Source organism: Phyllostomus hastatus, unplaced genomic scaffold (assembly GCF_019186645.2).
Source record: "Phyllostomus hastatus isolate PE091 unplaced genomic scaffold, TTU_PhHast_1.1 phas_scaffold_385, whole genome shotgun sequence".
Lineage (NCBI taxonomy): Eukaryota > Metazoa > Chordata > Mammalia > Chiroptera > Phyllostomidae > Phyllostomus > Phyllostomus hastatus.
In genome coordinates, this window is record NW_025334026.1 from 3,674,395 (window position 1) to 3,700,320 (window position 25,926).

The 25,926-nt window shown below is 42.0% G+C and overlaps 2 protein-coding genes across 4 annotated transcripts in view; both read left to right on the forward strand.

Annotated features, from left to right (window-relative positions):
- RRN3 (RRN3 homolog, RNA polymerase I transcription factor) overlaps window positions 1-9,657 on the forward strand; it is a 45,535-nt gene extending 35,878 nt beyond the window's left edge. Inside the window, exons 14-18 of the mRNA XM_045819560.1 lie at window positions 125-309; window positions 2,513-2,621; window positions 4,761-4,913; window positions 6,403-6,490; window positions 7,714-9,657. Coding sequence (XP_045675516.1) covers window positions 125-309; window positions 2,513-2,621; window positions 4,761-4,913; window positions 6,403-6,490; window positions 7,714-7,875 — 697 coding nt within the window. The 3' untranslated portion in view covers window positions 7,876-9,657. The remainder of the gene's footprint in view (window positions 1-124; window positions 310-2,512; window positions 2,622-4,760; window positions 4,914-6,402; window positions 6,491-7,713) is intronic.
- Window positions 9,658-11,230: 1,573 nt separating this feature from the next.
- NTAN1 (N-terminal asparagine amidase) lies at window positions 11,231-25,737 on the forward strand. Of its 3 annotated transcripts, XM_045819721.1 has the most exons (10): window positions 11,231-11,399; window positions 17,261-17,363; window positions 17,440-17,505; window positions 17,804-17,912; window positions 20,061-20,134; window positions 21,732-21,785; window positions 22,262-22,315; window positions 23,283-23,380; window positions 24,909-25,022; window positions 25,415-25,737. In XM_045819721.1, exons 1-10 carry the CDS (start codon window positions 11,319-11,321, stop codon window positions 25,592-25,594), a joined length of 933 nt encoding a protein of 310 aa, XP_045675677.1. In that variant the 5' UTR covers window positions 11,231-11,318; the 3' UTR covers window positions 25,595-25,737. The 3 variants fall into 3 exon arrangements, with proteins under 3 accessions (XP_045675677.1, XP_045675678.1, XP_045675679.1); XM_045819722.1 differs by lacking the exon at window positions 17,261-17,363 and having other exon boundaries at window positions 11,263-11,399; XM_045819723.1 differs by lacking the exons at window positions 17,261-17,363; window positions 17,440-17,505 and having other exon boundaries at window positions 11,263-11,399.
- Window positions 25,738-25,926: the final 189 nt, after the last annotated feature.

The window sequence follows — 25,926 nt, forward strand, 5'->3', positions numbered from 1 at the left end:
AAGGATCCTATGGACTGACTTTTCTTAGTTTGTAATGAGAGGCGATTGTGTTTTTTAAGTCACTATAGTTTTTTTTTTTTTTAATGAAGCCAATGGAGTTGACTTGACTTTTTCTTTCCTCTAGTACTGTAAAATCGTGCCTAGATCTTTTGGTTAATTGGCTGCACATATACCTTAATAACCAGGATTCAGGAACAAAGGCATTTTGTGATGTTGCTCTTCATGGACCATTTTACTCAGCCTGTCAAGCTGTGTTCTACACCTTTGTTTTTAGACACAAGCAGCTTTTAAGCGGAAACCTGAAGGAAGGTCAGTGATGTGGGATTGATGGATGTGAACTGGATTTTCCTTGTATGCTAGTCACCCTTTAGAATGGAGATTTGTTTTTGAGAATGTGATAAAAACATTCAGAAAACTGAATGTCAGAAAACTGCACATGCACCCAAACTTTTATAAAGAATTTCAAGCAGCTTATAGGCCCCCCAAACCCCTGAAGCCTCCTCGTACTAGTTGATGGATTTGAGGTTGATAACCTCGGCTTTAGAGGGTGGCATCTAGAGTCATGGTAAGATGTGAAGATGCTCTTCTGTAAGGGGGAGGCCGAGCACTTGTACTGTGCCAGCGCCATGCTCAGAGCTTCCCACACACCCCTCCTTGTCCTTGTAATGAACAAGGGCAGTGAAGGGCAGGTGTCATTTCCACTTCAGAGAGAAAGAGAGGGAAGTAATTTACTGGCAGGATTAGAAATTGAAACCAGGTGAGGATGGTTGTGACACTGTGGCCATAATGATTATACACCTTTATCTAAAGACTTGAGAAAATGCCGTTTTTCAGTTTTGCTGATTTCTGAGGGTTTATAATTAAAATCTATCAGATGAAGCCTGTTTATTGGGTTAGTGTATTTTAGTTAAAGACAGTCCACAGTAGGGATGTCAGTTACATTAACTTAAATTTTGTTTACTCTCATGAATAATGCAAATGGTTTAATAGGCTGTTTCCTCTAGAGTTTCTTCCCCTCTGCACTACTGACATTTGGGCTGGATAATTGTTATGGCGGCTGCCTTTGCCTTGCAGGATGGTTAGCAGCCCCTGTTACCCTCTAGCACCCCTCCTCACCCTCTTCATGACAGCCAAAACTGTCCGTAGACACTGACCGATGTCTGTCCTTTTGGGGGCACAATTGCCTTGAGTTGAGAACCACAGCTCTAAACTGAAACTTGTATGTGCCACATTATACCAATATATATTTACTTACATCCTGTACACCTCTGAAAAGATAGGAGAGTTAAAAATTAGTTGTATTTATTAATTCTTGGACAGTGAAATTTGTAATTTTTCCTTCTACATTCATAGTTTTTTAATTTTAAAAAATGTGGAATACAAACAACCAATGTACATTTAAAAACATGCTCAACTTAGGGGTGGAGGGATAGAGCAAATAAAAAAAGAGAAAAACTCATGGACAAGGACAACATTGTGGTAATAGTTGAGGGGAGGGGGGAGGTGGAGGAGGGTAAAGGGGATTTAAAAGGGGGGATTAGTGGTGATGGACCGAGACTTGACTTGGGGTGGTGAACACATAGTACAGTGTACAGATGATGTGGTACAGGATCGTGCACTTGAAATCTGTATAATTTTGTTAACCACTGTTACCCCAATAAAAAAAGGAAAAACCCAAAAATAATATATACATTAACTTTACTGTTAATTTAAGACATACAAGTCTTGATTTTTTTTCCCTGTCATTGGTTGCTTGTCGGATTGGCATATATATATATATATATATATATTTATATATATGATATATGGGATTCAGAAAGGAGAATTTCCACACTGTACAATCATTATTTCCAGGGGTTGGAGACCACTTTGTTGCCAGAAGTTTTTAATGATTTCATGATTGTTAGCTGAAATCAAATCACATGGCCTTTATATTTATTGATTTTTGAGAGAGAGAGAGAGAAACATTGGTTTGTTATTTCACTCATTTATGCATTCGTTGCCTGATTCTTACATGTGCCCTGACCAGGGATCAAACCTGCAACCTTGGCATACCAGGACAATGCTCTATCAACTGAACCACCCAGCCAGGGCCAAGTTACATGGTCTTTAAACGTAGCATATGATTTTCTCTAACATACATGTGAATTTCAGATTGTCAAACAATCTAATAGCCTATTAGGAATCTTTGTTTAGTTCCTGGTTCTTTAAAAGAATCAAATTTTCTTTACAAAAGTTGCCTTAGTCATAAATGAATGTAGCCTTGTGATAGTCTTCTGGGCTCCACATTGCATGACTGTCTACATGGACCTTAGTTAAAGCAATTCTACAACTATTCTATTCTATTCTGTTCTGTTCTGTTGTTTCTATTTATTCAAGTACAATTTTCCACCTTTCACCTACAACTAACTTTTAAAGTTATTTTTTAATCTGTGAAAAAAAAATCTGTGCTTCTTAAAGACTTACCTTTTTACTTTTTAAAAAAATCCTTTGTTTTTTTTTTCCCCCAAAGGTTTGAGGTACCTTCAAAGTCTAAATTTTGAACGTATAGTGATGAGTCAACTAAATCCTCTAAAGATTTGCCTGCCCTCAGTAGTTAACTTTTTTGCTGCAATTACAAGGTAAGTTATTTGTATTTTGTTGGTGGAAGTTATTTAAAAGTGAATTTATGTTACTGTTGGTATTATAAAATTCCATTATATTTCTGTGAAACTAATAAAATTAGTTAATAACATTACATTTAAAAACCAGTAACCCAACACTGGAAACACTGGAGGAAACACTGGAAATGCAGCTATTTTTTATACTTTGGTGGCATTCAAAATCAAAGATGTTTATTAGAGTGACTTCTATTATAGTAATAAAAAGACTGGCCGTGAAATAAATCTGCAACAATAGGGGGTTGGTTTAGTGAGGGACTGTATTCTCTCAGGCCTTGTAACTACAGGTAATGCATAGTTTACTGTGTGCCTGGCATAAGTCTGTGTACTCTATGTAGAACTCACTGAAACTTCACACAATCCTGTGACTGAATTATTACCCGTTTATAAATAGGAAGATGGAGGCACAGAGAGATTAAATGACTCTGTGAGGTCATACCTAGACTGGGGCAGAGCTGAGGTTTGAATGCAGGCACTCTGGCTACAGAGCATTTACTGAATTATTCTGCTTCACGTAGACAGCGAATTGGAGTCCTTGGGCGTTTAATCGGCATGTTCAGGTCAGGCTCATAGCTTAAAATTTTCAGCAGACAAGATCTAAGATAAAAATAATTCATCCCTCAGTCCCTTTTAGACAGCTTGCTGCTCTCATTCTGCAGTCTTATTTTTCTTTGCTGGGCATCTACTTCATGGTTTTCTTTCTCCTGAGATCTCAAAAGTGGTAAAGAATTAAAAGGAATAAAGGGACGAACAAAGACTAGTGTTTAGTGGTGACATGTTGCTGCACATTGTGGGAAGATATGTGGTCTAAGGATGGGTGAGCAAGTAGAGGCAGCGGCTCCCCGAGGATATTCTTGGGGTGGGAGTAGGGGCCTGCAGTTGATGAACAGACTGGTAGAGAGGTTGTAGATTTTGGGTTGGAGTTAGCAATGGAGGTTAAGAGTGAAGTATAACATTTTGTATTGAGTTTATAATTCTGTAGCTGCTGCTGTTAATGGTTTTGAGATTCATTATCAATTCATACATCTGTACTTTGATTTTAACTGCTGTATAATGTTCTATTAATTTTTAGTTTATTTATTTTTTTTGGTTTTTAAATTGATTCCTTGTTGGCATTTAAGTTGTTAGTTTTTCAGTATTGGGAACAGCAGCCTTGGGACGTGGATTTATGTGTGTCTTGGGGCAAAGGTGCACATTCCCTGTACACTCAGAGTACAGCTGCTGCATGTGGGGGATGCACATTGTGAACTTGGCCAGATCCTGCACACTGTGCTCCAGCATGCTTTTGCCAGTTTACCCTCCCACAAGGAGTACAGAGTGAAATACGATCCTTGGCTACTGGAACAGAAATAAACATTAAGTAACTTAAAATTCCAATAGCGACCTGAGAAGATACACCTGAGTGAATAATGTGGGAGGGAGGGTAGGAGGTAGAGAGTAGCAGAAATGAGCTAAATCCTTGTCTCACAGAAACAGTTGGTTAATGATTCAGGTGGCCAAGGCGTGTGGAAGCAACCACCAGAAGAATTGGCAATAGTGGTCCTGTTGTTTTATATCTAGAGCTCGTCAGTATATGTAACTTCTTACTTGCTGTGTCTGTTCCTTTCTTTACCATTTTCTGAGACTGTAACTCAGTCATCCCAGTCCCTCTCTCAGTGCCATCTAAATTTTCAGCAGCCAAGTCTCTCTGTCATCACTCATGATCTCCTCTCAGGAAACCATGAATCCCATTTTCACCAACCCCCTAATTCTATTATAAACAGTAAAAATAAATGAGTAAAGACATGTTATTTTTGTAAACTAGAGTAGTTTTACCATGAACACATGTAATTCTTAATGAGTTGTGCATATTAATAATCTTAGCCCACTCTTATTTTCTTAAAGTGATAGCCACATTTTTTTCCTCCTTGGCAAACTTGTAAATAGTAGATCCAGAGCACTATACCCTAAATGCATTACTTTCTGCTTTATGTTTGTTTTTCTTGCCCTTGTTATGTTTGGCAGTATGTGTGGTCAGTATAGTTGTCACTCATGTACAGGCATGTTTGTGGAGAGTAATGACAGCACGCTTATGCCTCTGTTGGTTCTGTTGCTCCACAGTAAATACCAGCTAGTCTTCTGTTACACTATCATTGAGAGGAATAATCGCCAGATGCTACCAATTATTAGAAATACAGCTGGAGGGGACTCAGTGCAAACCTGCACAAACCCACTGGACACCTTCTTTCCCTTCGATCCTTGTGTGCTTAAGAGGTAGGTACTCTTAGACAGTCAGCTGCCGGTGAATTTAAATGCACTGTGTATTTGCTTTTCCCAAGATTCAGATATAGAGTTTCTTTGTCATAAGTGGCCAGCTATGCCTAGCTGTTCATAAAGTTATGGCTGCCTGCATGTCTCTCACATCTTTCACAGGCCCACAGTAGAGAAGGCCCGTGAGAGGCTGGGAAGTGTCACAGGTGCTGTGTAGGGCTTGCAGATCTTAGCCCCATTAGAAACCCAGGTTGATGCCAAGGGTTTTTTGTTTTTCTGTAAATCTATTGGTTTAAACCTCTAAGTGCCCAGATAGGGAGGATGCTGTTTTGTCTTCTAGACACCACATCCCATACTGCCGCACAGGAGAAACAAAAGCCAGGAGGTTTATTTTGATGGATAATTCTGAAAAACCGCCAAGCCAGTATTCAGTTTGCATTTGTACAAGGAAGCAGAATTTTTATTTTATTAGTTTCAAACTAGCAACACAACAATTTGGGATTACCTGGTTCCCCCAAGTCCTGATTAACAGAAACCAGATTGGTCTTTTTTCCAAACTTATTTTTAGTGAATTGCTATGGGACTATAAGAAAGAAAGTTCCATAATATAATTTTTGTTTTCATTTGGACACATCATAACTCATTGTGAAGCTATACAAAGTGAAGAAATAATTGCACTTGAAAATGAAAAGATGAGAAATAGTAGGTATAATACTCCATACTTATGAGGGGATGAACTCTTAAAAGGAAGTAGTCACATTAGTTACATACTTAGGTATGAGGAGGGACCCAAAAAAACCCAGGAATTTATTTATAAAAAAATTGTGTGTTTATTCTTACATGTGTAAACTTCACTCACCTTCAGGTGCTCTCCATTTGATGCGGTACACCTATGGAGACTTTTTTCCACTGTTTAAAACAGGTTTTGAACTCATCGATTTTGGCCTTTTAGTGTTTCTGCCATTTTTTGTTTCATCTCTTCTGCATCATCAAAACGTTTCCCTTTAAGGAATTTTTTCATCAGGGAAACAAACAAACAAAAGTCACTTGGGGCGGGATTGTGTGAATAGGGAGGGCAGGGCATGGGGTAATGCCATTTTTTATCAAAAACTGCTTAACACTCAGTGTGTGGTGTGGGCAGATGTGTTAGTAATTTGCCCATCATGAAATGGGCAAATGCATTGAAAGAGTCTTCCAAAAAATGTTTTGCCAAAGCAGAATGCAGCTTCTTACAACAATGCCAGCTGGTACATGGATACCGATGGGTTCCTGTAACATTCACCTAATCAGAGAAGCCAATACTACAAGGGGCCCGCCCTCCAGAAGATAATTCTGGTTTTTTTGGTCCCTCCTTGTATAGTACTTTTTGGCATTTATTATTGGAGTCATTGTTTTCACGTTGAGTACTAGGTCTTGTGAAAGCTGAGCTAAGTATGTTTTGACCTTCATTGTAGCGTTGAACTTGATTTCGAAATACGATCTTTGTTGACAGGTCAAAGAAATTTATTGATCCTATTTATCAGATATGGGAAGACATGAGTGCAGAAGAGCTTCAGGAGTTTAAGAAACCCATTAAAAAGGTAAATGTGTAATTCAGTACATTTTTTGGGAATCTCTGGGGTTATAGATCATAGTCAAATAGGAAATAGCAATGTTACACTTAAAAATAGAACATTTTAGCCCTGGCTGGTGTGGATCAGTGAATTGAGTTCTGGCCTAGGAACCAAAATGTCGCTGGTTCAATTCCCAGTCAGGGCTACATGCCTAGATTTCGAGCCAGGTCCCTAGTTGGGGGTGTGTGAGAGTCAACCAGTGGATGTATCTCTTATACATTGATGTTTCTCTTCCTCTCTTCCCCTCTCTCTAGAAGTAAATAAGTGACACCTTTAAAAAACAGGACTTAATTTATTCTGTCTTTATAAAATTCCAAGTTCGGGGTATGTTCTTATGAAAAGAGTCTTTGGTGTTTTTTGATGAATTATTTAAACCAGATACTTTATACATTAACTTTGGGAAGTGAAGGTTAATTAAAAATCAGCTGGACAAATTTAGGTCTTTACTACTTGATCATTACCAGGTAATGGCAGATTTCCTGTGTTGGCATTATAAGTAACACTGTAATTTTATAGAGGTTAACACTGATTTTGTAGCTTCATGAACAGGTGGTGAAGATACAGGGCTGCAGCTTGACTTCTAGTGCATGTGGGGGGGAGGGGAGGCAGTTACTGCCAAAGGAGAAAATTAGAATTCAGTAATAAGTAGTGTCACTGTTTGTTACTTTGTGTTAGTCATGTTTTTTTCCACATTAAAAGTGAGCCTTATGTGCCTGTCTACTTTTTCATAAGTAACCATTGGAAAGCTCATTTTATTTTTCTTTGTATTTTAAAAATCAGACTTTATTTTTATTTATTTTTTAAAGATTTTATTTATTTTTAGACAGAGGGGGAGGAAGAAAGAGAAGAGAAACATCAATATGAGGTTGCCTCCCGCCTGCCCCCCGCTCTGGGGACCTGGCCTGCAACCCAAGCACATGCTCTGACTGGGAATCGAACAGGTGACCCTTTGTTTCATAGGCTGGTACTCAATCTACTGCGCCACACCAGCCAAAACCAAAAAAAAATCAGACTTTAAACAAATAGTGACAGCGTATGATGAGCAATTTTGTGTGCATCAGAGGAGGCTTTTGAAATTTGAATATTTTCTTTACTTTCCCAGAAATAGCACATTCCTAAGGAAAGGAATTCTTGGAAGCTTTTCAAATGACCACTTGTAATCTTATTGATAATCTCTGTTCTTCTGACAGGAGGTGGTGGAAGATGAAGATGATGACTTTTTGAAAGGAGAAGTTGGGATCACACCAAGCTCCTTTGACACGCATTTCCGAAGTCCTTCAAGTAGTGTGGGCTCCCCGCCAGTGTTGGACTTGCCAGACCATTTGCCTCTGGTGGCAAGGATTTGTGATTGAGACAAACATTCCTCCCCATCCTGCCCTTCAGTACCAGGTTGCACACTGTTTGAACTTCACATCAAACAAGAGGGAGGAGCTGTCTCAGGCAGCTTACTTTCATGTTAGACTCACTATAGTGTCTGAACAGACATGTGTTTCTTTTTGCTCCCGTACAGACAAAAGGAAAAGACTGAATATCATGTGCAATATTTTACAATAGAGTTGATGATAAACATTGAAGGCTTAGCTTGTTTAATGTATACATTATTTATGTGTTACAGCTTTTTGACATAATTATTGTGAAATTTGTAATATCGGCAACAACCTGTTTTAACAGATTGGTTCTTTATTTTAACGTAGGTTTTGGTCACAGCCACAAGTACAGGACTTTGCCAAATGAGTGAAAATCCTCTAGGACACTATTAAAGTTTTTAGAATGAGTGTATTTTGGGTACATTGTTTACCCTGTGCTGTAACTGTATTTGTGTGCTGGGATTTAGTGGGGTGCAGAGACACAGGAGGAAAGTGGGGAGATGGGCAGAGCTGGTCTCCCAGGTGCTGAAAGTTGGAGCTCTCCAAGCACGTCAGAGACCATGAAGGGCCTGTAGGGAAGAGAGAGAGGATTTAGGGAAACAGATCATATGCTGGTGAGTGTTAAAATGGATTTAAAAGAAAAATGGAGTTCAGGTAAAAGTAATTCCCATTGACTGAAAGTGGGGTTGGACTTTTACAAAACACAAGCACAGAGCATTTTACCCTGAAACTCCCAAGAATGCTGTTAGAACTGAAACTACTTGTGTGTAGTGGAATATTACCTTTTTTTTTTTTTTAATTTTTACCAGAATCAGTAGACCAGTTTTCATCTTGAAAATTTCCTTGGGAGTATAGGGTACAGTTTAGGTTATTTGGTGGGATGGTTTTGCTAGCAACAAAAGCCAAGGTTACATCTACATTCTTTGTCCACTGGCTATTTGTATCATGGGTTCAGCTCAGTGAAACCCTCTGTCCAGGTTCTTTTTGTATTTTTATAACTAAACACAGAGAGCGGTGTCTAAACCTTGCTTTATAACAAATTTGTGCAGGCATTGCTAGAGTCATTTTGAAGTTCGTGCATATTTTGGCTTCATTTATTTGTATACTTTTTTTGTTACTTTTTTGTGAGAATGGACATCTTTAAACATATTTATTTTCTGCCCGTTTTCCTGTATTTTATTTAAGGGCAAGTAATATTTTCTTGATGAGAAATATTTTGTAATGAAATACTTTCCTAGGGCTTTGTATGCTCTTGTATAATTGTATTGAAGGCAATGTAGAGTTTGAATTTCAGTCTATAAATACGTTTTTGGAAAAGATGAGTTTATTGCTTTAAAAAGTTTTGAATATTGGTGATTTTCTTTTGGTGACTTTGTGGAAAGTCATTTGAGGACGTTTAGGTTCTCTGTTTTTTAACTGCTGACAAGGTGGGATTTTTCTATACTGGATAAAATGAGTAAATGAAATGTGTCCATAGAAATGAATGGTAAATGGGGTCTTTGTGGGTTGGGAAGTAACTTGAATGTAGAGGGACATGTTTATAAATAAGTCTGTTTAATTTCAAGGGAGCTTGAGAAAAAAACCCATTGTGACAATAAAACAGTGACATGGTTAATCTGGAACTATTGTTAGGTCAATAAAGGAAGAGGCTTCACACACAAATATTCTTTTGATTGATTTTTTTTCTTTACTGATCTATGTATTAAAACAATGGAAAACTGCAACTGAGATTTTACTATTAAAAAGGTAAAAATATTGCCACTGTGATTTAGTGTGATTTGGAATGCTGAAAAACAAACTGGATTTTGATGATGAGACTGACTTCCAGGTGAATCTGAAGTGTCAGTGACTCCCTTTGATCACAACCAGCTGAGTGAGGCTTGAACCGGTCCAAGGAAGACGAACATTTCTTCAAAAACTTCACGTGCTTTGAAGGAACATCTTGGGGGGAAAATAATTGTGAAGCTTCTTCATATGAAAATAACGGATTTTCTTTTTCTCTTACTGAAAAGCAGACTTTCAATTGGTGAAGGAGAATCAGGGTCCATCCCCTTGTGTGTCCATTATGATCGGATCTTCTGGGTCTTCCTTAATAAGTGGCTTCTCTCTAACCATGCGAGTGATTTAACGCTCTTCAAAGCTCTTAATTTCGTTGAGCTGCAAAGTGAAAATAATGTAACTACTGTAAGTTGTGAAGATTCAGTGGAAATGCATATAAAGTCAGTTAATAGCTGTTTGGCTACCTTGTGAGGAAGCCTAAAACAGGAAGCACTTCCACGGAAAAATCTTTTCCAGACAAAGATAACTCATTTCACCCATGTTACTTGTTGGTTCCAATTTAAGATAACTAAACTGAAGGGGAGGGGCCAGAGTGCTCCCCCTGCCAGGCATTGCTAACTTTTGTCCTAGGAAGTATTCCTAAAAAAAACGAGCAAGTGGAATATAGATGATTACATTTGAATAGTTTTTTTTCTGTATGAGATGGCTTCTCTTTCACCTCACCACCTTTTCTTTCAAATTACTTTCTGTTAATGTATTGTGGAGTTGGATCTACTTGAGTGGTTATTTCCAAGTTTTAGAATAGAGAACCCCAGCCTATTACCAGGGTGCTGAGTAGGGACTGGTATGTTATCTTGCTGATCTTTACTCCCACCTATGAGTGCCAAGTGGATGCCGAGTGCCAGGTGTGATTGATGATTTCTAAATGTGGAGCTAGCAAAGTTCAGGCTCTTATTTTCCCAGTTTAAGACTGATGTGGCCCTGGCTGGGGTGGCCTCTGCGATTGGGCCTGCAAATCAAAAGGTCGCTGGTTAGATTCCCAGTCGGGGCACATGCCTGGGTTGAAGGCCAGGTCCTTGAGAGTGCAGGAGAGGCAACTGATGGATGTTTCCCTTTCCCTCTCCCCCCATCTAAAAGTAAGTAAGTAAAATCATAAAAGTGTGCGTTTACTCACTGAATACAATCCTGTGGTGCACCACAGTTTCCCATCTCGGACTTACTCAAGGTTACCATGAGATGCGGGTAGAGCTGTGCTATGAATAGGCAGTCAGCCCCCACACTCCTCAGTGTAGCCATGTTACCAGATTTGGGAACTAACGTATGGCTCTAGGTAAAGGGTCTCGAGTAAAGCGCCACTACCCTACCTTCACTTCCACGCCTTCAGGACCACATTTCCCAGCACCCTTTGCGGAGGAGGCTGGCAGCAGTCCTCCCTCGAGTTTAGACTACACTGCCCATGGGGCCTTGCGGCCCCGCCCCGGGTTTTCTCAACCTAGGGGCTGCGCCGTCTCCTTTGACTCCACTTCCCGTCGGCGCTAGCGACGGGGCGTGGCGGGGCGTGGTGGGGCGACCTGGGGGCAGGGCCGCGGGCAACCGGCGGCTGGGGAGGCCACCGCCTCCCTGGGCCTGCCGGAGTGGCCGCCTCCGCGATGCCGCTGCTGGTTGAGGGGCGGCGAGTGCGGCTGCCGCAGTCTGCGGGGGACCTCGTCCGCGCCCACCCGCTTCTGGAGGTGAGCAGGGCCCGGGCGGGGGGCTTCGAAGCGGCCCGAGCCCTCCACACCCCACCGTGACCACCCGCTCCTCCCCGAAACGGACTTCAAACTTGGCGCAGCTGTGGTGCTGGCGGCACATCCGGAGCCCCGGCCGCTGGCAGTCAACTTTATGCCTTCGCTGGAGGCATCTGTGGAGCTTTTACCTTCTTTGGACCTTAGAGGGCATCTGCTGAGGCTCCTTTTTTCTAGAGGAAGGGCGGGGCCCAGAGAGGTTAGGTGACCTGCCCAGTGTCGCACAGCACTGCGGCTTGAGGGCACCCCAGGACCCCCTGTTCCCAAACAGGGCAGTCCCAACCCTCAATCCGGACTTGGCCCCTTTGGGCAAATCTGGGCAACCGCCCTTGCTCACAAGCGCTTGAGGGGATCCCCACCCCCTGTGAACGCTGCACTGTTTGGGGGTTCTCAGGAAGCAGGAGGTTATTCCGGGTTGGGCTTGGGACAGCAGTTGGGCAGGGGTATCTTGGCGGGTTCCCTACTCTTTGCCTCCCTCCTCCGTGGCATAGGGCTCCGGTTATTTTTAGCCTGAAGAAAGGGCCCTGCTTTTCCACAGCTGGGCCGAGTTGAGGGCCACGCCTAGACGGCAGGGTTTTGTTTTGTTTTCCTGCTTTTGTGCTCAATAGATCTCAGAACCCTCAGTCCATGCTTATGCAGAAACGGTTTGGAAAGGGGTTTTTACTTAAGGAAAAGAAATGGGGGACCAAACCTTCACTTGCCCCATTTCCAGTTAAGGGGGAATCAGTTCATTGATTTTAGTGATACTTATTGAGCCCCCAAAATATGTTGGGCACTGTCCTGTGTTGGCCTCTATCCCTACAATCAGGGCTTATACAATCTATTTGACAAGGGGTGGGTGTGGGGGGGTGGTGGGACGTGGTTTTAATCACAGACTCATTCAAATACCATAAACTGTTAAGTGCCATAAAGCAATAATGCCTCTTTCACTTTGAGATGTGAAGTGCAGAAACTTGATCTGGTCTGTAGACTTAGGGGAGGTATTCCTGAAGTTTTCCCTCCAACAGTTGCATAGATTGTAATTATTTTGCCTGCACGCTAGTTTTATTTATTCTCCCTTGATTTGTTCCTCAGAATGTAAGCTTCTTGAAGGCAGATAGAGTCTTTGCCTTGTATCCTCAGACCATAGGACAATGGAAGATGAGCCTGGAAATGAATCTGCATTCTGTAAATTTTGTTCCAGAAATGAGTGAACAAAATGATCCCAAGGGCTAAGAGGTGTTACTGACCTGAAAAAGGGGACAGCCCAGTGAGTCTCAACTTTGCCTTTTTAGAAAACATTAGTAATAGTTGCCGACACATTCTGAGTACTTAGCAGACACTAGGCATTGTGCTAAGTAAGCACTTTCCTTGTACTGTGTCACTGCCACACTGTTAACTAGTGAAGTCAGCAGTAGGACTTACCAAGGGAAAAAGATGTGAGCTGCTGAAAAAACTGGGTGACACTCTATTTTTATGTCTGTTTGAAAATTTCTGCGACAGAAATTTAGAAAAAGACCAATGTTCAAGGCAGCCCCCTAAGTGTAGAGAGAGGGGGTGTGGGGATATATCATGGCGCGGCTGGCCCCTCTTGAAGGAGTTAGGTCTGTTTAGACAGACGTGGCCTAGAAAGGCTGTGGAGTGGGGACCAATTCACATTAAAGAAAGGTGGAGGAGGGAAGGTCACTTTCATTTGCAGCCGTTTTAGGGAAGGAGGGTAGAGGCTTGAGAGATTTGAAAGGGGAAGAAAGGGGAGAGCTTTCTAGCTGAGCCAGCTAAACTGCTCCAATAGGCCGAAGGGGAAGGGTCCCGAGGGCAGGCGATCTAGCCAGTTTCCTTGGCACGGGGAGGGGAAGAAGGGGAAGAGTGCTGATAAGCCAGAGAGGTAGGTCTTACTTGGATTAGAGGAGTTTGGATGGATCTTTCAACTGATAAGCAGTGGGGGGAAGTAAAAGGTTTAACTATTTTTCTATAATAAGTAGTATGTCCTCTTTATTTAAAAAAATGTCAAAAAGAAAAAATAATCTTTGACACAACTACTGTTCATATTTTGGTAAAAATCCTTTCAGAGGTTTCTCTTTGTATGTGATACCCTTTAAAAAATGAGAGTATACTATATATTTTATGATGTCTTCTTCATGTAATAATACGTTGTAAGTATGCAGTTACAAGCTTGTGCCTGGCTAAGCCTAGCATAAAGTAGCAATAGTAATAATAGTAACGCAGTAGACCTTGCAGAACACCGCTGTCTGTGAAGTAGGTGCCACCGCTCTTCCCATTTTACAGGCGATGACTGTGAGGCACGGAGGCCTCTGGGGAGTCGCCCACGGCCCCACATCCTGGAAGTGCTGTAGCCCTGGCAGTCTCTAGCTTCACTGCTCAGTATGGTTGCCACCAGCCATGTGTGGCTGTTTACATTTAAATTCATTAATATTAAATACATTTTAAAAATCAGTTCCTCAGTTGAACTAACCACATTTCAAGTGCTCAACAGCTGTGCGTGGCTGCTGTATGAGACAGCATAGATGCAGATTGTTGCCATCACTGCAGAAAGTTCCTTCGGGTGGTGCTATTGAAAGTCTGCTCTTCACCAGCCACCGGATGCCCATTAACCAGTCCTGCAACGTCTTGTTTAATGGTTCCATAGAATTCTACATGTGAATGCAAAGTAACTTCGTTCCTACTCTTTTCTTCAAAAAAGATGTATTTATTTTCAGGGAGAGGGAGAGAAACATTGATGTGAGAGAGAAACAGTGATCTGTTGCCTCTCATGTGTGCCCCAACTGGGGGAGAACCCCGAAACCCAGGCATGGTCCCTGACAGGGACTCACACTGGCGAGATTTCGCTTTGCAGACAATGCCCAACCAAGCCACACTGGTTAGAGCTGTTTTTACTTTTAACCGTGTAAAATACTTACAATCTTTTACTATTACAAACATTCACAGAGTGAAATATTTATAAACCCCATAATTATTCCTACAAATGAAGTTGCTGGGCTCAGAAAGGTTTTTGAGCGGAAAAGTTATGTAACAGAATCTGTGTTTTGAAGCGGTGATGCTGGCAGCCATCGAGGAGGATAGCGTGGGCAAGGGAGACCTCGGAGGTCAAAGAAATGGCTGAGGAGTGGTGGCAGTCACCCCCAACCAGTATGCTCTCAGTTAATCCTCACACAACCTAGGGAGTGGCCAGCACCATCCCATTTCCCAGAGGAGGAGATGGAAGCACAGAGGGTCAGGAGCATGCCCGGAGTCACTCGGTGAAAGGCAGGGCACTCCAAGGCTAGCATTGTCTTGCTCTCTGTCTTCTGCTTGTAAATTCTGTGGCAGGAATTTAGATGAGATCATGAAGGACTGAATTAAGGTAGCACAAGTGGGAAAGAAGGCTGTTTTGAGAGCTGTACCTGTTAATAATAATTTCTTACTCAGCACCATGCTTTGCAGTTCACAAAACAGTTTTATACCTGCTCTCCTGTGTTTGAAGGAAGAATTGACAGAACAGAGCAGCAGGGGTGAGGGGTCTGTGATCCTCCTTGAAGGTACAGCCAGGTGATTGGCTAACAGAGTGGGGAGCAAACTACAGCCACAGGCCCAGTCCTGTTTGTGGATAGCTTGGGAGCCCAGAATGGTTTTTACATTTTTAAATGGTGGGAGAAAAATCTAAAGAATAATATTTTGTGACTTGTGAAATTATATGAAATTCAGATTGTGTTGTCTCCCACAAAGTTTTTGGGGACACAGCCAGAGACATTTATTTATGTGTGGGCAGTGCTACTTCTTTCATGCTGCCTTGCACAGTCTGCAAAGCTCCTAATATTTACTTTTTCAGCAAACCCAAGGTTTGCTGACCTTGGGTTAAGAGAAAAGTGCCATTGAATAGGAATTGGGAAATGAGGGTGAGGGGTAGCATAGAAAAACCAATGGAAAAGAGATTTTTTTTTTCAGTGAATTTTAGTGTCCAGAGATATCAAAAGTTGAGAAAGCTGGGGCTATTTTTATTTCAGAAAGGATGTGAGTTTATAAGGTAGGGCTGGCTGTGGGTTTTCCCACAGAGAACTTTGGCTAAACTTTATTTCTTAAAGTGGAAGACTGATGCAACCTACCATTTTTGCCTTGTGACATTCTCTCCTAATAATCCATTCATCTTTTGTGAGGGGTTGGGGGGAGATAGTAGAAGCTGTGTCAAAAAAGACTGATTTTTGGTGTTGGGTATGAAAGTGATAATCATTTCTCACAAGTAGCTTTGTTTTTGGGTGGTGGCCCAGCTGTGAAAATGAGTGGTAAAAATTCGCCTTTACTCCCTCCCTGCCCCTCTTCCCAAAAGAACAAAGCAAAGGTATGTATTAAAGGAATGATACAAAGGAAATTCTGAATTCTCCTTTGTTATTTTGAACTGAGGTGAGGTGGAAAGTGATATGAAAATGAGAAGTGTTCTTCTATCAACCATCAGCCACATTTCTCTCTCATGGACTTCCACAGCAGGCAGAGCTTGCAGGCCAATCTAGTTCTTCACTGCAGCTCACTTAATTCTCAGTTCCTTTCTTAAATCAAGGGCTGGTCTCATTTTGATTGCTGCTTTGCTTCCAATTAATGGAGGTTCATTAAAACACTGTATAACTCACAAGTTGGTCATTATGCTGTTCTAATATCTATTTTAGTAAGTAACGTAAATGTACACCAACCATGAGCTATGGCGAGAAGCCTGTTCAAGGCTATAAAGCCATTCTCCAGACAACACATGGGTGCTCTGTGTTACACATCTGGATAAGAGTTTGTTCATTTAGTTTATTTACTGCAGTAAGGAGATTATGATATTTAGGGTTGTATCAATTTAACATTTTTGAAAAAAAATGTGTAATTCAGTTTTCATTAAAAAATTTAGCCACCTGAATTTTTTCCCAGGTTTATTGCCTAAGAATTTATACAAATATTTAATTAAACAAAATGTTGACGCCTAATATTTATATATCCTTTTCACAGATTTGCTCCTTTTTGGTCTTCTACTTTAATAATAATGTAACTACATCATGTAAGATTTAAAGACTAGAGAAAAGACCCCAGTTAAATTACTTGTTTGCCCTGTTCTAACATAACCAGTCTCATATTGGTGAATTTCCTTCTAGTATTTTTTTCTAGGTGTAGCAACATTTTAGCATGGTAGTGTTAACAGCATATTTGTAGCTTTAAATTTTTTACACTTTTATATCTTGCTTTTAAGTGTATTATTTCAAAACTAGTTTCCTATAATCTTCCTTTTTCCTGACAGTGCAGTTAGTAGTTGTGAGTTGGTTCTGCACAATTTACTTACCTGTCCTGTTGCTACTCTCAGCTTTTTGCAGTCCTAAATAATGCAAGGATTTTGGATTATTTCCTCACTACAGATTTACAAAATGGGAGCACCAGATTAGGGGTAGGGAAGTCTAACCCTTCTACCTCTGTAAAGAAAGTAAAGGAGGAATGTGGTTTCAGAGCCTCTGATCCACTAGAGATTCACATATAATCTGAATCTCTTTACAATCGTAAAACCGTGAGGAGTCTCATATTCTTTAGTAAAAAAACTATGAAAAAAGATTTTTTGCATCTTATTCCACAGGCACTAATATCTTGTTTTATAGGTTAAAAAAGAACAGAACTTCATTTTTTTTGCATTGTTCCACATGATAGTTAGCGCTACCTTTTTATTTTAGCCTTTCTGTCAAATAATACACACACCTCCGCCCTGCAAGTGCGTGTTTCCCACTTAGGGCACACTGTGGCTCTCTCCACCTCTCTAGTCACTCAATTCTCACTAATTTCCATCACTATTTTATTTTTTTTTTTTAATTAAACAGGAAAGAGCCAGACTTCTCAGAGGTCAGTCTGTTCAACAAGTGGGACCCCAGGGCCTTCTGTATGTTCAGCAAAGAGAGCTTGCAGTGACCTCCCCAAAGGATGGTAGGTTAGGAAGCAGTGAATTGGGCATTATCCCAAAAGGCTATTGGATATTTTATGTTATTTCTTTTTTAAACAGGCTCCATCTCCATTCTGGGTTCTGATGATGCCACCACTTGTCACATTGTGGTCCTGAGGCACACAGGTATGGCAAGAGAGATGAAAGGAAATCATTACTTAAAGTGACCCAACATTTGGGACCATTCATTTCTTGATTGGAGTGTCTTGGTGTCCTCTCTGAGACCTGACCCCGCTTACCGTTCTGGTCTGCATGGTGTCTCCCTGTCGCCCCGGTCAGAACGGGTTGTCTGGGCAGCACAGTTTCTGCTTTTTCTTACAGGATGTTCAAAGATGAGGCGGTCTGAATGGACAGGAGTAGGCCCGACCTGCCTACTGAGTTCTTATCGGGAATAACATGAGTCCTTTCACCCTTTGTTCTTCAGGTAATGGGGCTACCTGCTTGACACACTGTGATGGAACCGACACCAAGGCTGAGGTCCCCTTGATCATGAACTCCATAAAATCCTTTTCCAACCACACTGAATATGGAAGGTGAGTTTTACACTACTCTATTTTGTGATATCAGGAACTTTGCACCCGTGTGTAGAGGAAATAGTCATGGAAGCTGTTACAGAAACACAGAATGTCACTGTCACATGTCTGTCTTGTTCCCTTGGAGCAGAGCTTGGCCCAGCACGGCCTCTTGCCAGTAGTTGTCGAGTGAATGAATGGGCAATGGGTACAGGCAGAGAAGCAGTGCTGGAGTGTAAATGAAAGGTGTGACCTTGCACCTGTAGTTTTACTTTCAGTAATACATTTTTAGATGTTCATGTCAGATGTTGCTTTTGTTATTCCCCAGATGTAGTATCTCTTCCTTTATCCCTTCAGCAATTATTTATTGAAAGCCTCCTATGAACAAGAACTTATGACAGGTGCCAAGGACATAGCAGTGGACAGAGTAGACCAAGCTTGCCTCCATGGTGTTCATCTTGTAAGGCAAGGAGCCATTCAGTAAGCAAAGTAGAATATTAAATGGTGGACAGGACCATGGACAAAAACAAGTCAGGAAAGATAGGGGATGGCTGACAGGCTGGGGATACAGTTTTAAGTGCCAGTACTTCAGAGGTTTCATCGTGGATTCTTTACAAGAGCTGATGTCCGGCCTGGCCATGCATCACAGCATCCAGCCCTCTCCCTGGTTACAGGAAGTGTCACCACCTTCCCTTCAGCTGCTGACACTGGGACTCAGCTGAGCTGGACTCACACAGCTAGTTAGTGGTAGGCCATGACACAGGTCTGCCCTGTGCTCACACCCCTGTACCCCCTCTTTTCTCTTTCATTAGGCAGACTTTGTAGGCTTTGCTCTTTATTTGAAATCTAAGGTAGCCATTGAATGAACTAGTTCATTAATGTACAAGTTCTTAGAATCCCAGGGGTTTTTTTTAAGCCTCTCAGAGTTTTACTAGTACAACACAAATCAATTTTTAAATTTGATTCTACTTCTGCCTGTGTTGGTGACACAAGCTGGGCCAGCTTCACAGGCATGCGACCTGGGCAGTTGCTGAACGGCCTTTTCATTTTGCAATGGGCCCCACTGATTACATAGTGGGGCCTGGCCACAGGCCCGAGTCAGTGATTCTCGGAATACGCTTGTGAGCTATCCCTGTTCTGTTCATGGAACTGCCGTGGTCACTCGGGAAGGTTTGCTGCAACCACGATTCAGAAGGCAAACCTGTAGCCCCATGTTGAGCAAAGCCACGGTGATGACGGCTCCTCTCCCTATAGGTGTCTGTTATGAGGCCACTTGATGCTTCACCCCGTGCTTGCTTGCTTAGGGATTCCAGTCATTCCTCACGGCTGTGTGAAATAGAGCTGCACTTTCCAAAAGCACTAGTCCCCGGGTTGTAAGAGGCTGTGGACAGGTGGTTAGTAGACAAGTTAGCATGGGAAACACAGGGATAAACAAAGTTAGTTTGGTTTTGTCAACTGTTGGACTTCTTAGGGTTTTTCTTTGCTAATGTGTGTTGTGACTCCTGGGGAGGGGTTACAGTAGGCAAGATTTCCCAAATGTAATTAACTGCAAGAACACTGTGTTCTGTCTCATGTGGCTAACTTTCAGAGGGACATGGTAGATAATAAGCTTGTGCTTTAGACAGAGACCCAGTTTCCTTCTCTGTGGGGTGGACATGATCATTCCTCTCTCCAGGAGAGGTGGGCACTGGGGGGAGAGCTCTGTGGAAGGTCCACTTCAGTCCCTGCACAGCAAAGGCATAGTCAGCATAAGCTGTCTTCCCTTCCCACTCCTCCACCCCCGTTCCTCTTAGGCGAGGGCATTGAAGATGCTTTAGGAGGTATCCTGCTTTGGGTGGGTAAATAAGTGTGATAGAGTCATAATCTTCCAGAGCAAAGTTCCTTACTTGCTGCCTCAAGGCGGCATCATATTTGTGCTGATATAAATCCACTTAGCCATTGGGGTTCCTGGACAGGGTCTCCAGAAGCTTTCCTGGCCTTGGCAGCCTCACCATTTACTCCAGGGAGCCACACAGGTCTCCTGTGTGTGTGTCACAGTACGAACAAGGGCCAGGAGCGCTGCTGTAGAGTGAGGGTTACAGAAGCTGAGAACCACCGTTCGAAGCAGAACCATTGCACAGTGACGCTGCATCGTGCTGGCCTCTGACCACCGTCCCATCTCTTTGCCAGGCTGGAAGTGCACCTCGTGGGCGGCTTCAGTGATGAAAGGCAGTTGTCACAAAAACTTACTCATCAGCTTCTTAGTAAGTGCACTGTTTTTTTCCCCAAATTTGACAAAATTTTTACCCATTTTTGCTTGAATAAGTCCAGTGAGGACACAATTGAAGAGGAGCACACCTTCCTGGAGTGACATAAACTGCTCAGCTTGGAATCTTCATAAAGACTGAGCAGCAGAGAGCTGAGTTTTTAGGGGCTAGCTGGATGGGGACAAGAATTATGGAAAAACAGAACCTCCCTCCAGGCAGACATGGCCATTCTAGTCTGAAGAAAATGAAAACACTAATCATACCATTTTTTCCCTACTGAGTAAGCGTTTTTTTTTTTTTTTTTAAGATTTTATTTATTTTTAGAGAGGGAAGGGAAGGAGAAAGAGAGAGAGAAACATCAATGTGTGGTTGCTGGGGCCATGGCCTGCAACCCAGGCATGTACCCTGACTGGGAATCAAACCTGCCACACTTTGGTTCGCAGCTCGCACTCAATCCACTGAGCTACGCCAGCTAGGGCTGTGAGCAAGTATTTTTAAGAAACACATTGTTCTATGTTAATTAACCATGAGGCAGTGAGGTAACATAGTCACACAGTACCAGAACATACATTGGTATAAACTGTTGGGAAAGCAATTTGGCATCACGGTGAAGTCTTAGAAAGGTTCACATCCTTTGATCCAGTAATTCCCCTTCTGGGAATGTAACACAATAATCTGAAACGTGCACAGAATTTGTGCCCAAAGACAGGCAGCAGAACATGTACAGCAGGAAATAATCTAACATTCATTAGAATAATAATTATGTAGCTGTTAAGAAATGCTAGTTATGAAGAAGTTTGAATTCCACGGGAAAATACATACTTATGTACAAAAAACTGGGATAGAAAATTGCATGGTGTGAGCTTAGCTGTGCATAGAAATGTATGGAATGCACAGCATACTAACTGGGATCTTGGGCATTAAAAGCCCATATACTTCTACCACTAAAAACCTATTACCCCTTATAATCTCCTGTATTTTCTTTTTCTTTTTTTTTATATTCACTTCATATTCTTTTTTTTTTTTAAGATTTTACTTATTTATTTTTGGAGAGGGAAGGGAGGGAGATAGAGAGAAACATCAATGTGCGGTTGCTGGGGGTTATGGCCTGCAACCCAAGAATGTACCCTGGCTGGGAATCAAACCTGCGACACTTTGGTTCCCAAGCCCATGCTCAGTCCACTGAGCTTTGCCAGCCAGGGCCTAATCTCCTGTATTTTCCAAATTTTTGCAGCGATCAGATTTTTTGAGAATCAGAAAAAAAAAGTTACTTAGGAAAAGAAGAGTAAAAATCTTGAGTCAGTTTACTCCCCAAACCTCTCAGAATGGAGAGGAGTGGAAAGCCGGGGTCATAGTCACCTTTGGGTCAGAGGCTGGGAGCACGGCTGTCACTGGGCGTAAAGGGGTCTGTGCTGTCCGGTCATCACACCAACCTGGCCTCTGATAGGCAGGCCAGGTTGTAGCTGAAAGGGTGGTGGAACAGAGGTGGCTCATCTGGCTTCCGTCCTTCCGTCCCCTTCTTGACTTGCTTGGGATACGTTCTGCTAATTAAAGGAATTTTTCTGATAGCCGGTTTTTAAAATTCTGATTGTAGGTGAATTCGACAGACAAGAAGATGACATTCACTTAGTGACATTATGTGTGACAGGTAGGTTCTGCCGTCTTTCCCAAAACAAAGCTGTGGATTTCATTTGTTCTGGCTTTTTCCATCTGCTGGAATGGCCTTCCCCTTCTTCCCAATGTTCAGGTCCTACTCAGCCTCAGTTGAGATGCTGACGCCCTTTAGTGCAATTCATCTTTCTTTCCTTGGGATTTTCAGTAGCCGCCTCTGTACTCCTGGGCAGGAGAAGGGACCACCCACCCCCAGGCAGGAGCTGTTGCCTTGTGTGGCAGACAGCAGAGCGTGTGGACTGTTGGGCGGTGCTAACTCTGCAAGTGGCATTTTGTTCCGTATGAACCTGAGTGCTCTGGGCCTCATCAAGGAAGCAGGACTTCTGACCCTTTCATTGTCTGTTTTCCCCCTTTTGCAGTGGGGGTTCCTTCTTGGCCTCTATTATAAAATGAAAGCAATTGTTCAGTGTTTCTTAAAAATTGGATCTTAAAAAAATTGTTTTTATTTGTTAGAATTAAACGACCGAGAAGAAAATGAAAACCACTTTCCAATAATTTATGGCATTGGTAAGTAGTGTATTTACTTGAGGGTTGGAGGCTGGCCACCCGTTGACGAGGCAGGTTCCAGTCAGAGGCCGATTCTGTGAACTAGTGAGCCCCCTGATGTCAGTATGTCACAGGCTTAGGTTCCTGTTTGGGGGGACCCTGGGTAAGCAGCTTACATTCTCTAAGCATTATCTACAGAAGGGAGAAAGGGTCCACATCTGAAGCCCGGGGGGAGAAAGCCAGACAGCTTTACATAGCACGGACAGGGCCCCCAGTAAGGGGACTGTTGGTGGCACTGCGCTCACCTGAGGGAGCCAGCTGTGCTTTTCTCCGGCCAGGGCTTCAGGGGCCAGAGTGGGCCTGGTAATGTCCTTACATGTAGGGAACCAAGTAAAATTTTGGTTGAGAACAAAGATCCTACAAAGGAAAGTATAACTATCAGATGAGGGAAAATCCAGAAACTTCCACTCCTGTGACGGCCCCTAATAAGACTTTTAAGGACATAATAGGATGAAATTGGCTGTTATTTGCAGAGAGCTTCTAGCATATCTGTAATATTTTATGTATTTAGCTGGGTAGTGGGTATACAGATGTGCATTATTTTATAACTTTGTATGTCTAAAATGGGTAGGAAAAATTAGAAAACAAACAAAAAGTTGGCTGTGATCACCCCCAGCCACCTGCAGACACATTTGGTCACAGGGCTGGCCAGGGAGGCCTTGCCACATACCTGCCTGAAGAGATGCAGTGCCTTCCCCATGGGGCACCGGCTCTTGCCCTGGAACAGTCTTACCGAACCTAGTTTCAGCTTAGGCCCCATGTGAGTGAGATGCCTGGCTAAAAGTAATTTTGTTTAATATCCATTCTCTGCTCTTTTTGAAAGAGACTTATCCATATTCTGTTATGTTCAGTGGGAGAACTGTAGGCCTGTGCAAACTTATCATGTTTGTCTTTTACCAACTCAGTGTCATTCTGTTGTCCCTCACAGCTGTCAATATTAAAACTGCAGAGATTTACAGAGCCTCCTTCCAAGATCGCGGTCCCGAGGAGGAGCTGCGTGCTGCACGAGCTTTAACAGGAGGACCAGTGAGTCTGGAATTATCTTCGTGTCAGGGGTTAAAGAAAAAATGGGCAGCAAAGCCTTATAGACCTTAGAAATGAAAACTTCACATCAGCTTCTTGAAAGCTGCAGGTTAATCACGTCCCTCCCCCACAAAACACACACACATTGAATACTTTTAGGTTATAAGGTCAAGACCCCACTTCTCTGTCTTCGACATGTAGAGGGAGGTCATGTGAACCCCCAGCATCCAATCCAGACAGAACGAACTCCCTTTATATTCTAAGAACTACCTACAAAGGAAGAGCCAGGAAGGGGGAAGGAGAGGTTTCTCCCCTCTTCACCTTGGATCATACACTCCTTTGGACCAAGTCACTCAAGAGTGACCTGCTGGAACAAACTGATCAAAAGACGGATCAAATCAACTTAAAAGTCTAATTGCCTCAGCATGTTTTTTAATTAAATAACATTTTAATTTTAAAAGAAAACTAAAAACCTAAGATTGATATGCCATTTGAGGAATGGGTGAAAAAAGTCCTTTAAAAAATGCATCGAGGCCCTGGCTTGCGTAGCTCAGTGGATTGGGCACGGGCTGCGAACCAAAGTGTCGCAGGTTCGATTCCCAGTCAGGGCACATGCCTGGGTTGCAGGCCATGACCCCCAGCAACTGCACATTGATGTTTTTCTCTCTCTCTCTCTCTCTCCCTCCCTTCCCGCTCTAAAAATAAATTAATTAAATCTTAAAAAATAAAATAATTAAAAAAAAATGCATCGAGTGTGAAAAAAGAGAAATTACATTCAGAGCACCAAAAAAAGACCTGCTCATTTATGAAATGCTGACATTTCCATTGGAAAATAATGTTTAGGTTCAGAGTGACCCATTTTGCCAACCCTATAACATTTTTAGGGTTCCTTTTGTAATTCCTCAAGTGGCATAATAGCCTTGGTTTAGATGGTATTCAGAACGTACTTCAGTCTCAGTAACCAAAATTGAACATTGCTGGTTAAGCCGAGAATGACCATTGACAAATTTGAGAATTCAGAGAATTGATCGTTTGGCAAATTAGCATTTTTACAAATAGTTTTTCCCTTTCTTTTGATGGGGCAACAGGCATTGTATAAAGTTGCAAGGTAACTTAGCTGCTTGGGCATAAATAACAAGGTAGTGTTGTATGTAGCAACAAGGAATGTGGACTTCAGTCAGACACACCTGGGTTTGAGGCCCAGCTCTGCTGCTTACTGGAAGTGTGTCTGTGGCTGGCTCTGTGCCCTGTCTCTGAGCCTCAGGTTTTCAATCAGAAAGGGGAGAATGCCATCTCCTTGTGGGACTGTTGTCAAGACTAAACAAAATAATACATGTTACCCACAAAGTGCAGTTACCAGACAGCTGGAAGTAGTAAGTAGCAGCTTTTGTTATTAGGAGACAAAATTGTAAAGCTTTATCATTCAGATAAATGCCTTAACTGCCAGACTATGCTGGAGCCTGCTTTGATGGTAGGGTTTGAGAAGCTGATGGCATTCCTTAAATTCTGCCCTTGAAATGTTCTTTTTCAGATGATTAGTATTTACGATGCAAAGACAGAACAACTTCGTATAGGACCGTACTCCTGGATGCCATTTCCACATGTGGATTTCTGGTTGCAGCAAGATGATAAGCAAATACTAGAGGTGAGAATTTACAGGTTGGAAAAACCTTAACGCTCTGGACCTGGGCATCCTCATCTGTAAGAAAAAAGGGTTTAGACTAAAAGCTGCTTTTCTTTCATTGGGTAGTAGTTATTTTTAGGAGGCCACTGACAGGCCCCACTCACTTCTCTATCAGTTGGGGATAAGTGATGCCCTGGATAGACACTTGCATGGATAAAGCAGTAAGCAGCCAACTGCTTTTTTTCTCATTAAGCCTGTACACCTCAGTTCTTAGGTAATTTTACAATTTATATAGTGGTCTGAGAACATCCTAATTAATGTTTAAGGAACACAAGGATATTGTATTTGACATCTTTATCAGAGCAGGGAACAGAGTGAGGGTATTTTCTCATGCCTCAAATCTTGTCTTCCAGAATCTTTCCACGTCACCTCTGGCGGAGCCCCCCCACTTTGTTGAGCATATTAGGTCTACCTTGGTGTTTTTAAAAAAATACCCATCTCCAACAAACATACTCTTTCCTGGAAATAAAGCTCTGCTCTACAAAAAAAATGAAGATGGCTTATGGGAAAAGATCTCTTCTCCAGGGAGCTAAAAATAGGAATTACCAAAGAAAGCAACTTTCGGCATGACAGAGACTGTTGGTGGGGGTTGGACAGAACATGAATTTGAAATCCACATCCGTTGAGTCTTAGTGTCTTTCAGATGACTTTCAAAATAAAATCTTATTTTGGCAAAGGCATTTGTTTACTTTTTGTTTCCAGCTTTTCCTGTTTGGTTAGTAATAAGGGGCAGAGGAGAAGCCGCCTGCCTCACTATTCTATGACAGCTATTTCAGCTACTTAGGTAAGTATTTCTGATTCTATAAAACTAGTGAATAAAAAATTGTAATTGAATTTGCTTTAAAACCAATATTTAAAATGCAAT